Below are 12927 nucleotides of genomic sequence, written 5' to 3' on the forward strand. Positions count from 1 at the left end.
TCAAATTGGAGACAGTGTTAATTGCTCGTGACGTAGCCAAAATAATTTTTTTAAAAATGTTGATTAGATCATAGACTTTCTGGCTTCACTTCTCTACTGACTTCCTGTCACACTTAGAATAAAGTACATTCTCCCTGCCAGGGCCTTCAAGTCTGTGAGACATGGATCCTGTCTCCCTGCTCCTGCCACGCTCCCTCATCCACTAGGCTACTGTCATATTGATTTCCTCTTTGTGTCAGAAATATGTTGGTCTTTCCTGCCCCAGGGTCCTTGCACTCGTTCTTTCCTCTACTTGGCCGCTTTTGCCATGTAAGCTCCATGAGATTAGCAGTCTATCTTACTCACCTCTGTACCCTCAGTGTCTTGGCCAGTGCCTGACAAGTAGTAAATTTTGGTTAAATGAATGAATGAAATAAAATATACAGTGAACTGAACCAGGGTCCTCTCTCCATCACTTTAGCTTTTCAGCCTGGTACGGTGTAGGGTTGGAAGAGGTGATTCTTGTTGCCTTTAAAGTCCAGTGTTTCTGTAATGAAAATAAAAATGATTCACAGAGAAATTACAAACAGCTTTAAAAAAACTGTATAATAACTGACTTATTGATAATATAATAAAAATTGGGCAATAAATCAGACAAAGTGTTCAAATTTCAAGGTGGATTGCCCAGATGGATACACAGATGCTTGCCTTTCTACCTGCTTGAAGCTTCTTTGTGCTTCTAGCTCAGATCATTTAAGTAAGCTCCCTGAGTGAAGTAGTTAATGGAATTTTAACTGGAGTGGTTGTCATCATCAAAAGTTGCACTCTTTTAAAGTCTTTAAATTGACGAGTTAGCAACTATGGAGGAGGAAAGGGAGAAGATAATTAAAAAGTCATTAGAACAACAAGCTTAAGCAAAATTATGATGGATTCTTCTCAGAAATAATGAGGCAGCGCAAAAGCTGACAAGTGCATTCAGGGTTGCACCCAGCCCCAGTACTTGGGAAACCCTGTGGAGGGAATGACTGGAATGGGGCATAGGGTATGGGAAGTACAGGAGCTTTCAGATCATGGCAAGTTTTTTCACCTTCTTTATTGCACTGTGGTAGATAGGAGAGGAGAAATCTGGAGATAAGTTGGGATTCTCTCTCTCTCTCTCTCTCTTTATTTATTTATTTATTTATTTTGAGTTAGGAAAGCTTTAGGAACAAATATTTCAGTGTCCAACACTAGTGGCTTGGAGGCTGTGGTTTGATTGCTCCTCCGGCTGGGATGAGGATACAGTAAAGTCTCTTCAAGAGTCACTGAGTGAACCTCTTCTCTGTGCAGGATACCGTGTGCGCTAGAGTCCACAGTGGTAAATAGCACCTTCACCATTGTACTCTAGTGATGTGGATAATAGAGACACAACATAACTATATGGGCAGGTGGTATAAGAGGTGTAGATAGAGTGCTTTGGAAGCTGAAGAGCAGGGAGATCACATCTGGTTGAGCAGAATCAAGAAGTGTCTTTGACATGAGCCAAAAGATATGTGGTTTGGAAAGAGGAGATGGGAGAACTTCTGGGCAAAAAGAATATGTAAGTAAAGGTGTGGTGGTAATCACTAGTGGTGACTGCCATTTCTTTTTTTTTTTTTTTTTTGTTGTTGTTGAGATGGAGTCTTACTCTGTCTCTCAGGCTGGAGTGCAGTGGCACAATCTTGGCCCACTGCAACCTCTGCCTCCCGGGTTCAAGCTATTCTCCTGCCTTAGCCTCCCAAGTAGCTGGGACTACAGGCACGTACCATCACACCTGGCTAATTTTAGTATTTTTAGTAGAGATGGGCTTTCACCATGTTGGCCAGGCTGGTCTTAAACCTCTGACCTCAGCTGTTCCACCCACCTCAGCCTGTCAAAGTGCTGGGATTACAGGTGTGAGCCACCGTACCCAGCCAGTGAATGCCATTTCTGCGAGCAAGAGGCATCACTGCTTCTGAAGGCACAGGCTTTGTCCTGTTTTGACAGCATGGGCAGCCCCGTAGAGCAGACCTTGTTAGTAGTCCTCTTAGGGCTTTCTAGCACTGAGTAAACTTCAAAACAACAACTCTCCTTGAGAATCTTTCTTCTCCTTCTTCTTCTTACCATCCTAACCATCTTTAAGTGTATAGCTCAATAGTATTGTTGAACGACAGATCTCTATAACTTTTTCATCGTGCTGCAACTCTATAATCATTGTATAATACCCCATTTTCTTCTCTTCCCGGCCCCTGGCAACTAGCTTTTTACTTTCTATCTCTACAAATTTGACTACTTTAAGTTTAAGTACCTCTTATATGTGGAATCATTCAATATTTGTCCTTTTTTGAATGGCTTAATTCACTTAATGTAATGTCCTCAAGATTCAACCATGTGATAGCATGTGATAGAATTTCCTTTTTTAATAGGGTGAATAATAGGAAACGGCAGCATGCAGATACTACATTTTCTTTGTGCATTTGTCCATCAGTAGACATTTTGGTTGCTTCCACCTCTTGGCTATTTGCATAACAGTGCAATGAATATGGTGTGCAAACATCTCTTTGATATCACCATGATTAAGTGTTCCACTTTAACTTGTTGTGCAGGGAATGTTCCACTTCGATCACCAGCTTCCCTAGTTTTAGTCTTCAAGGTGGTAATCCAATATCTTACCATGAAAGCTGCTTTAGCTACTGTCTAGGACGAAGCAGAAATCAATAGTTTTTTTCCCCTGGAATAATAAGCTGGAAAAAAGTTAGATTGGGGTATCTTACTCTGTTTTATGCTGTTATAGCAAAATATCTGAAACTAGATATTTGTACATGAACATAAATCTGTTTCTCACAATTCTGGAGGTTGGGAAGTTCAAGATCAAGGTGCTGACATCTTCTGAGGCCCTTCTTGCTCTGTCATAACATGGTGGAAGGCAACACATAGACGTGAAAGAGAGGAAAGGGGGCCAAACTTATGCTGTTATAAGGAACCCACTACTGCAATAATGGCATTAATCCATTTATGTGTGTACAGGCCTCATGACATAATCACCTCTTAGAGGTCCTACCTCTCAACACTGTTTCACTGGGAATTAAGTTTTCAACATAGGAACTTTGGGGGAAACATTCAAACTATAACGTTCAGCCCCTTTTCCCCAAAATTTATGTCCTCCTCACATGCAAAATACATTCATTCCATCCCAATAGCCCCCAAAGTTTTAACTTGTTCTGGCATCAACTGATAAGTCCAAAGTCCAGAGACTTATGTGAATCAGATATGGGTGAGACTCAAGACATGATTCATCCTGAGGCAAATTCCCTTCCAGCTGTAATATGGTGGTGGGACAGGGATAAGATAGACATTACCATAGTGAAAGGGAAAAATAGGCAAGAAGAAAGGAATAACATGCCTCAAGTAAGTCCAAAACCCAACAGGGCAGACATTAAATCTTAGGACTCCAGAATAATCTTTCACTCAGTGTACTGCCTCGTGGGTACACTGGAGTGGGGTTAAGTGCCCAAAGCCTCAGGCAGGCCCAATCCCATGGCTTTTCTGGGCTCAGCCCACATTTCAGCTCTCATAGATTAGAGCCTCTTGTCTGCAGCTCTCTCAGGCTGGTGTTGCATGCTGGCAGTTCTAGGATTTCTGCAATGGCCTCACTCTCATGGCTTCACTAGGCCATGAGAGTCTCCAGTGAGGACTCGCTTCAGTGTGTCCATCCCTGCAATAGGTCTCTGCCTGGGACCCTAGGCTGTCTGCAGCATCCTTTGAAATCTAGGTGAGGGAAGCTATGCCTTCACAGCTTGTGCATTCTGTGCACCTGCAGAATTAGCACCACATGGATGCCACCAGTGTTTTCCATGTGCACCCTCTGGTGCGGTGGCCCACGCTGCACCTGGGTTTGGCTGGGCCACAGCTAGTGTGGCCAAGGAGCACTGCACAGGAATGCGGGGAGCAGCCCTGGGCAGCAAATGCTATGGTCCCTTAGACTCCTGTCTGCAAACCTAGCCCTCAAGGTCCTAGCTTGTCTGAAAGATCTCTGAAGTGCCTTTGGAGTCTTTCGCCCATTGTCTTAATGAATAGCACCTGGCTCTCTTTTAGCCATACTCTCTTTAGTACTAATCTTTTTAGCAAACGGTCACTTGGCCACAGCCTTGGTTTATACTCCCCAAAATGCCTTTTCACTCTTTACATGGCTGAGCTGCAAATTTTCCAAGTCTTTCTGCTCTGTTTCCCTTTTAATTATAAATTCTGCCTTTAAACCATTTCTTTCCTCTTGTATATATTTAAAAGTAGCCATGCAGCTTCTTAATATTTTGCTTATAAATTTCTTCCACCAGGTATCCTAGTTCATCACTCTGAAGTTCTGCCTTCCATAAAGCCCTTGGGCATCAACACAGTTCACTCAAGTTATGTGCTACTTTGTAACAAAGATGGCTTTTATGCCAGTTTTCAACACCTTGTTTCCCGTTTCCATGTGATACCTCACCAGAATTGCCTTTACTATTCATATTTCTACTAACATTCGATATTCATGACCACCTAAGTAATCTCTTAGCAGATTCAAACTCTTGAAAGCTCTTCTCTTCTTCTGAGTGCTGACTATTAATGGCATTGTCCTTAACACTCCATTCATGGCAATACAGGCTTTCTCTAGCCCATTCCTTCAGACTCTTCCGGCATCTGTCCATTACCCAGTTCCAAAGCCACTTCCACATTTTCAGGTATTCGTTATAGCAGCAACCTCACTTCTCAGTACTAATTTTCTGTCTTTGTTTTGTGCTACCTGAGACTAGGTAATTTATAATGAACAGAAATGTATCTCTCACAGTTCTAGAGGCTGGCATCTGGTGAGGGCCTTCTTGCTGCATTATAATATAGTGGAAAGCATCACATGGGTAGGAAAGAGTGAAGTAGGCCAAACTCATTCTATTCCCAAGATAAAGGCATTCATTCATTCATGAGTGCAGGGTACTCTTGATGTAACCACCTCTTAGAGGTCTCACCTCTCAACACTGTTGCATTGGAGTTTTGAGTTTCCAACATATGAGCTTTAGGGGACATATCAAATCATAGCATGGGGAGACCAAGATAAATGAGGAAGAGCTGGATCAAGCTCTTAGGGAAGGACACTGACAGCGACTTCGAAGACCTGTCAGTACAGATATTGGACAGAGTGGGATCACGTGGACACAGCCAGTGGCTGCTGGAGAGCTTTGTCATGTGGCAGCACTGATCATTCATGGCCTGGGGCCAGCAGATGGAGAGGACCTGTGAGTAACAGTATGGCAGAAATATTAGGCTCTTTCTCATATTAGAGAATTAAGCTGAAGGCTTCATGCCTCTGCTTCTCACTGGATTTCCCCAAAACAAGTGATTTAGTGTGGTATTTTTATCAGTTAATTTATCCATATGGTTCATAGGTTAGAAATATCATTTTAGAGTTCCAGGTCATAGTTAAATACTGAGCTCTTTCCACTCTGGGTAATGGAGAAAGTCCAAGATTGTATCTAGGAGGGGCCCATGGCACTCGGTGAAGCCCGTAGAGCCAACCTTTACTCCAGAGCCGTCAGCTCCTCTGTTCCCCGGGCTTCTTAGTCACATTCACTGCCTAATGCATCCCCCTTAGCTCTCATTTTACCCTGACCCCTCCCTTAATCCTTCCATTAAGCCACTTCTTTGCATCTTGATTTCTTTCCCCTTTCTATAGCTGTCCTCTAATTTCTTTTTAATGCATTTATTTCCCATCTTATACTTAAAAATATTTAAGGTGGTCATTCAGAGAGACACAGGGTACAACTACCCTTAAAAATGAAATAGGTAGCTGGACATGGTGGTTCACACCTGTAATCCCAGATTTTGGGAGGCCAAGGTGGAAGGATCGCTTGAGCCTAGGAATTCGAGACCAGCCTGGGCAACATAGTGAGACCTTGTCTCTACTAAAAATAAAAATTTAAAAAAAATAGCCAGGTGTGGCTGTGTGCACCTGTGGTCCCAGTTACTCAGGAGGCTGAAGCAGTAGGATCACTTGAGCCTAAGAGGTCAAGGCTGCAGTGAGCTCTGATCATGCCACTGTATTCCAGCCTGGGTCACAGAGTAAGACCCTGTCTCAAAAATCCAAAAAAAAAAAAAAAAAAAGACAAAAATAAAATAGGTAAGAAAATCAGGCAATGGGGGAAAAGGAATAAGTTGTGTGTGGCCAAGTGTATGATTACTGAAAAAATGAATACTGTGTCGTCTTCTGCAATTCCTAGAGTCCCCTGACTGTGGTTCCAAGCTCCTCTGCTGACAGAGTAAAGACAGGAATATAATCAATTAATGTGATCCATATTGAAGGCTAGGAATAGATTGGTTGTGCAGGTACATTCTTGCTGGTTCTTGAGACTGAGAACAATTTATCTTGTGGATCCTTACAAAGGAGACACTCTGGGTAGAAAGTTTAGAATTAAGTCTCGGGTTGCGGTAGCTTTTTGGCATTTTTCTGAATAAATGAAACAAAGAAATTACAGACTCAGTTGTGGGGTTTTGTGTGTTTGTTTGTTTTTGGATTGGTGTATGGGCACTACTGGTCATTAATAATTTTAGGAAAGTCCTTGATGAACACTACTTCAGCATGAGTCTGAAAGTTCTGTGTGTGTGTGTGTGTGTGTGTGTATGTATGATGTCTGTATGATGTCTGTAAGAGCCAAGAGTGCTGCTGTGGTAACTCTGCTGTCTAGTCTTAAAAATTTGAGTTGACAAAGAAAAAGGAGACATTGACCCATCTTTAATTTGAAAGATGTTTGCATGTGCCTCACATGATATTAACACTTAAAACAGTTGGCAAACTTAAATACGAATCCTGTGCCAAGAACTTACACATTTTCTGCTTTTCACTTAAGAATATAACCCCACACCATCGAATTGTATAATATCAGTTTTGCCAATTAGGTCCCTACTGATGCCATAGGTCTCCGTCACTGCCATTCAGCTATTCATTTCAGGGCATGTTTTTTGAAAAGCGCTTGTGACCTTTGTCCATTTTTATTGTCATTGCAATGATAATGCCAGCCTTGCCATATTTCCTGGCAGGAGAACGTCAAACAATGTGAGGAGAAAGAAGCGAAATAGGAAATATCCTTTAAAATGAGTGAGGCAATGAACTTAGGGAAAAATTCGTTCAATTTAATTTCCCTCTGACTCAGTCCCTACATCTGCTCCAGGCTCATCCAGCATTCACTAGTACCCTCCCTTCTTATTACCAGGTAGTCTCTATCTTCTTCAACCCCAGGTACTTCTACAAAACACAAATATCAGCCAGACTCAGATATCCAGATTCCACCCAGTGATGGGTTCTCAACAAAAAGCAAACCAACAGCGGGCAAGAAAGGCGAGCCAAAGGGTCGCTCACTGTATTCAGACCCCTTTACCCCCTCAGTGTTCACTTAGACCATGGCTGTGCAACTTAGCCACCTAAGTGTTGCTGCACAGCCCACAGCAACTAGTGTCTGTTTCTGTGTTCTTAGTTTGAAAATTGCCTGCCTGTGGGCTGAAAGTGCTCCCGATTTTAGCATTTGTTTTGAGCCACATCTGCCCACTCGTCCTGCAGGCAAAGCTGTTTGCAAGGAGCCTGATCAAAAGTGAATATGCCAGAAGGAATTTTCCCCTCAGCCCCCAATGCTGGCATGGTTTCTTCTCTCTGTAGGTGCCTGTTAGCTTACAGGATTCTACTTTGCTTTCCTGTTCTTTTTTTCTTTTTTTTTAAATTATACTTCGTTCTGGGGTACTTGTGCATAATGTGCAGGTTTGTTACATAGGTATACATGTGCCATGATGGTTTGCTACACCCATCAGCTTGTCATTTACATTAGGTATTTCTCCTAATGCTATCCCTCCCCTTGCCCCCCATCCCCCGACAGGCCCTGGTGTGTGATGTTCCCCTCCCTGTGTCCATGTGTTCTCATTGTTCAACTCCCACTTATGAGTGAGAACATGCGGTGTTTGCTTTTCTCTATTTCCAGAAATTTTCTCTAACGTATAAACAATGGGCAGAAACCCACACACAGATAGATAGTATTACAGCCAAGGATAAATCACCATAATTAAAAAAATAAAAGCCCTTTTAACAAAGTGGATTACTGGTAATACTGAAGATGCCAGATAACACACTTAAAACATTTTTACTTAAAGTGATACCTGTCTGTCAGCAGGAGTAGCAGTCAACAAGGACAAGTTGGGTAGTTAAATGAAATACTCAATAAAGTAAATGGTACACAAACACTTAATCCTTTAGATGTCCCATAATGCAGTCATTAAGTGACTTGGAAATAAGCATGAGAACAGTAAGTTCTATGAGGCAAGTGTTGGGGTGGACTTACTGGGAAATAATGTTAGATATGTGCTCCACAGAGAAAACCATGAAGTCTGACAGAGAAACATGTTTCTTATTTTTGTAAGCAAATACATTCAATTAGATGACAATAATGACATAGCTAAAAACATAAAACAAACTATGATTCCATGGGAACAAGTTTCCTAGTTTTGTAAGTCAAACTCTTAGATGATGGTGATAGTGATAGATTTCTTTGAAAAGTTTGTATTTAGCATACCTGAGAAGGTGCTTGAAACATATGATTTTTTGACAAAAAATTTTTCATTTTTCATAATCAAGTATACTGAACATAAATGAATTACACAGCAAAGATGTTCTATGCATCTAAAAATGAATGACATAAGTATAGAAATTTGTAACACATAAAGAAAAAAGAAACAGATTGAGATATGTATCTTAGAAGCTGAAAACAGCTAAAGTTTTATAGCAATTCTTATTTACATATTTTGCACATAGTGTTATCCCCAGTCAAATTACAAATGGTTCTCATTTTCATATTGCCATCCCTGTTTACCTACTCTAATCTGTGAGCAATAAAATAAAATATTTAGTCAGTTTAGGTATGACTGAATCCATGGCTGACCATAAGGTGAACAATTATTACAACTCTGTAATAATCTGTGAAAAATAAGACAGATTCAGGTAAGAGATAAGGTTATACAAAATGCAACAAAAATGCTACAGAATTGCCTTCATAATCAGGATGAATTCAGAATTTTAAAACAGTATATCATCCTTTTGTGTATGCATAAGATGCATCCCCCACACAATACAATTGGTGGACAGTATATAGCAAAGAAAACCATGTAATAGGAAACCAGTGCTTCAGCGTAAACAGAGCTATTTGTACCCTCTTGTCAACACCTCAAACTTTACTGTTCTAAGTTAAACTCATCACTTTACTCCCCAAATAAAAACTTTTGATTGTTAATTTTAGTAAACAGCTTTGATATTCTCATCCATTCAACTTAAAAAATGATACTCAACTTAGACTCTATGTCAGTCATTAAATTCATGTTTTTAAAAAATGAAGTCTGATATCATCATTTCTATTTAAGAATTCTTAATTCCTATTTGATCCCTTGTTCAAATCTTTAAAATTCCACGTCTGACCATTAAAATAGCATATCCTCTGGTCAAGCTTCCCCGTGTCTTTCTCCTTCTAATCATAATAATAAGTGCTTTAATCATAGTATTACAGTGCCCAGAATGTTTGTGGCACTTTGCCTACACATTAAATCCCAAACCATTCTGACATGCAAGGCCATATAATCTCCATTAATAAACCTTTTGATTCAATATTACTTTTTCTGTAACAAACTATTGGATTAACTGACCTCACTAGTCTCCAACAGTAGTTGTTCATCTCCTTGTATGTTTACTTTATGCCATTCTTCCCGCCAGAAACATTTTGCCTTTTCTTCCTCATTGACTTGATTTTCAATCCAAAGTTCATAAACCTCTTTTATGGCTCTGATCCATAATTACCTCTTCTTTTTCAAAAATTTCTATAGCAAATCTATTGCTACTGTCTATTTAAGTGACTTGGCATTTAATCATTTAATAATTTGTATTGCAATCTAAATTTAAGATGTATTTAATTTAGATGTATAAGTTTTGACTCCCTAGATTTAAATTTTCTAAAAGGCAGAAATAACTTGTTATTTTAAAACACAAATGTACACATATTAACCATAGCAGAGATGCTTTTTGTTCCCCAATATCTGTTTTCCTCTTCTTACTTAGTACAGCCCCCTGCCATTTAGCTGGCTATATGGCCATTTTGAAGGTAGCTATGACCAAGAGACCACTAAATTCTGGCCAGAAACANTGCACCCATCAAGTCGTCAGCACAGTCAGGTTCTGTCCAGCTTTCTCACTGGGAAATTTCTTGGGTTCAATGTAATTGCTGTCTAATGATTTTCTCATTTTCCTGAGATGACTGAATGGTTGAATCAGATCAAGGACGTGTATTTGATATTCTGCTCATTCTTACAGAGCAGATGCCTTCCATTACTGAATTTTGGGGGAGTTATTTAGAAAATAATAAAACCAACAGCTAAGCACTGATTTTTTTTTTGTCTGCATCTTGCATCGTTGCCAGCTTTACTGTAATTATGTCATTCAGAGAAAGATTCTAACCACTTCCTTTTCCTGGCCCCTTTGTGTTTAAAAAAGCAAAATTGTGGCCATATTTCTAAGCGGATAAGTCACATGCAAGTATAAAAATGGCTTTATATGAAGTCATTAGGAGTTTTTGAAAGTTTGTTGAGTGAAATCTTGAATGGAATGGCAAAGCAAAGTAGTTCTGCTGACAGGATTAATGTACAATTAGTGGAGGTGACACTAAGCTTTTATCAGTGGGAATTAATGAAAAACCCAAGGAGAATGGAAGAATCGTTGGAAATTTATTACATTTTGTGATATTTTCTCTGAAAGCACATACACAAAGTTGTAGTCTTACCTGCTTAATAAATCAGTGGAAGAGGTGTAGAAACATCATTAGCAATGGCCTACCAGTGACCCTAAAATGATGTCTGTGTTATTCTTGGGATGTTAGCTGCAGCAAAGAAGCTCAAATGACCTTAAACCCTCCCAATGGTTCATTTAAAAAGTTTTCACTTGCCTCCTGCTGATCTGTAGCTCTAGCTCAGAGATACCCAGTAGAATTTTCTGGGAGGATATAAATACTCTATATCTGGGCTGTTCGATACCATAGCCACTAGCCACATGTGGCTACTGAGCACTCAAAATATGGCTAGTGCAAGTGGGAAGCCAAAATGATCATTTAACTTTAGTTAATATAAATTTACATAGCCACGTTTGGGTAGTGCTGTCATTTTGAACAACATAGCTTTAGATCCCTGGGAGCCCCCGGAGATCCCTGGTGAGAGGGCCACATTGATAGAGATTCAAACTTTCTTTGGTTTAGGGGACAACACAGGCAAAGAACTTGTGAAGTTCTGGTTTGTAATCCCAATCTGATTTTCACCTGAAAAGTCATCTTTCCCCACTCCGAGAAAGCAAAACATTTGGAAGGGCAGGGGATCCACCACATACCCCTGTTTGTTTTACCATCTGCTGCTGCATTCAACAGAAGGGGCTGGCCAGGGTCAGCCAGGCCCAACAGGGTCAAGACAGGGTTAGAGAAGATCCTTATTTAGATTTAGTGTCATCAGCACTTGACTTGATTTCATATTAAAGCCCTTTAATGAAATGCTTATTATCTGTAATGAACTTTTGTTTCCATGCATGATACTGACAAGAAGCTCTTGAATTCATGGCCTAATTGTTAAAATTCATGATGTTTTCAAGCAGCAGTCCTAGAGTCTGCACCAGCGGACCGAGCAGGAGTGGAAAGCTCCCCTGCAGCGGACACCACAGAACTTTCACCTTGCAGATCCCCCTCAACTCCCCGGCACCGCCGCTATCGCCAGCCTGGAGGTAAGAGCTTAAGAGGGACTCAGACATAGAAACGTGAAAAATGATTTCTAGTTTCTGAACCTTTCCTTTGCCTGATTGTTTTACTGCCAAAATAATTTTTTTAGTCTCACTTATTGAAAATTAATTGGGAGCAAATATAATCAGCCCTTTGTATCCGTAGGATCCACATCTGTGGGTTTCGTATCTGCGAATTCAACCAACCACCCATCAAAAATATTTGGCAGAAGAATAAAGCTTCTGTACTGACCATGTACATACTTTTTTTGCTTGTCATTATTCCCTAAACATTATAGTATGACAGCTATTTACATAGCATATCCATTGTGTTAGTTATTATAAATAATCTACAGGTGATTTAAAATATATAGGAAGAGATGCATAGATTATATTCAAATACGACACGATTTTATATCAGGGACTTAAGCATCCATGGATTTTGGTATCTGAGGGAGATCCTAGAACCAATACCCCACAGGTAACAAGGGATGACCGTAACGTTACTATAGGACCAAGTGGTGGAAAAATAAATGATTAGAGAAGATGTCATTAGTCTAACCAATATTTGTTTAGTTCCATCATTGCATTGCATTTTGTGAGGAGTAACGTGAATCAAAAGACTCTTCTTTAGATGTTAGCTAGCTGAAGAATCTCAGTGCTGGGTTTACCAAAATGTTCCCAGTTTCTGATATATTACCATGAGTCCCAATGTAGTCTATGTGAGTGAACTCATCTGGGCGTCACAATTTGGGGAGACCTTGTTAATAATATTATTTCATCTAAAATAAGGTCCAGGCACAGGGGACCCCAGTCATCGTTCTTGCTAGTGGCAGAAACTGGCGTATGTATTTTGATATATAGTTAAGAAAATTGTAAAGCATTACTCCATAATTTGTTTGAGAGCACAATAAATGTCCTCTAATTGGAGAAAAAAATAATCAGGACAAAAGGTAGAAATATTTTAATTATCTCCCATTTTCCCCGCTGCTCAAATAAATATATCCAAATAACAGTTGTTTTCAAATGTTTGCTTTTCTCTTCTTAAGCCAATTATTTCAAGTCAGAACAGAAAATTACACAATTATGAAACCAGATTCACCCCAAGTAACCCAAATGAAAAGGCTTTTTTTTTTTTTTTTTTTTTT

At 39.9% G+C, this 12927-nt stretch overlaps 1 protein-coding gene across 1 annotated transcript in view; it reads left to right on the top strand.

The window, feature by feature from the left end:
* The window catches only part of RASGRF2 (Ras protein specific guanine nucleotide releasing factor 2), a 276199-nt gene that overhangs the window by 157285 nt on the left and 105987 nt on the right, over nt 1–12927 (top strand). The window contains exon 16 of the mRNA XM_017870896.1: nt 11660–11785. Coding sequence (XP_017726385.1) covers nt 11660–11785 — 126 coding nt within the window. The remainder of the gene's footprint in view (nt 1–11659; nt 11786–12927) is intronic.

This window comes from Rhinopithecus bieti, unplaced genomic scaffold (assembly GCF_001698545.2).
Source record: "Rhinopithecus bieti isolate Rb0 unplaced genomic scaffold, ASM169854v2 scaffold_5216, whole genome shotgun sequence".
Taxonomy (NCBI): domain Eukaryota; kingdom Metazoa; phylum Chordata; class Mammalia; order Primates; family Cercopithecidae; genus Rhinopithecus; species Rhinopithecus bieti.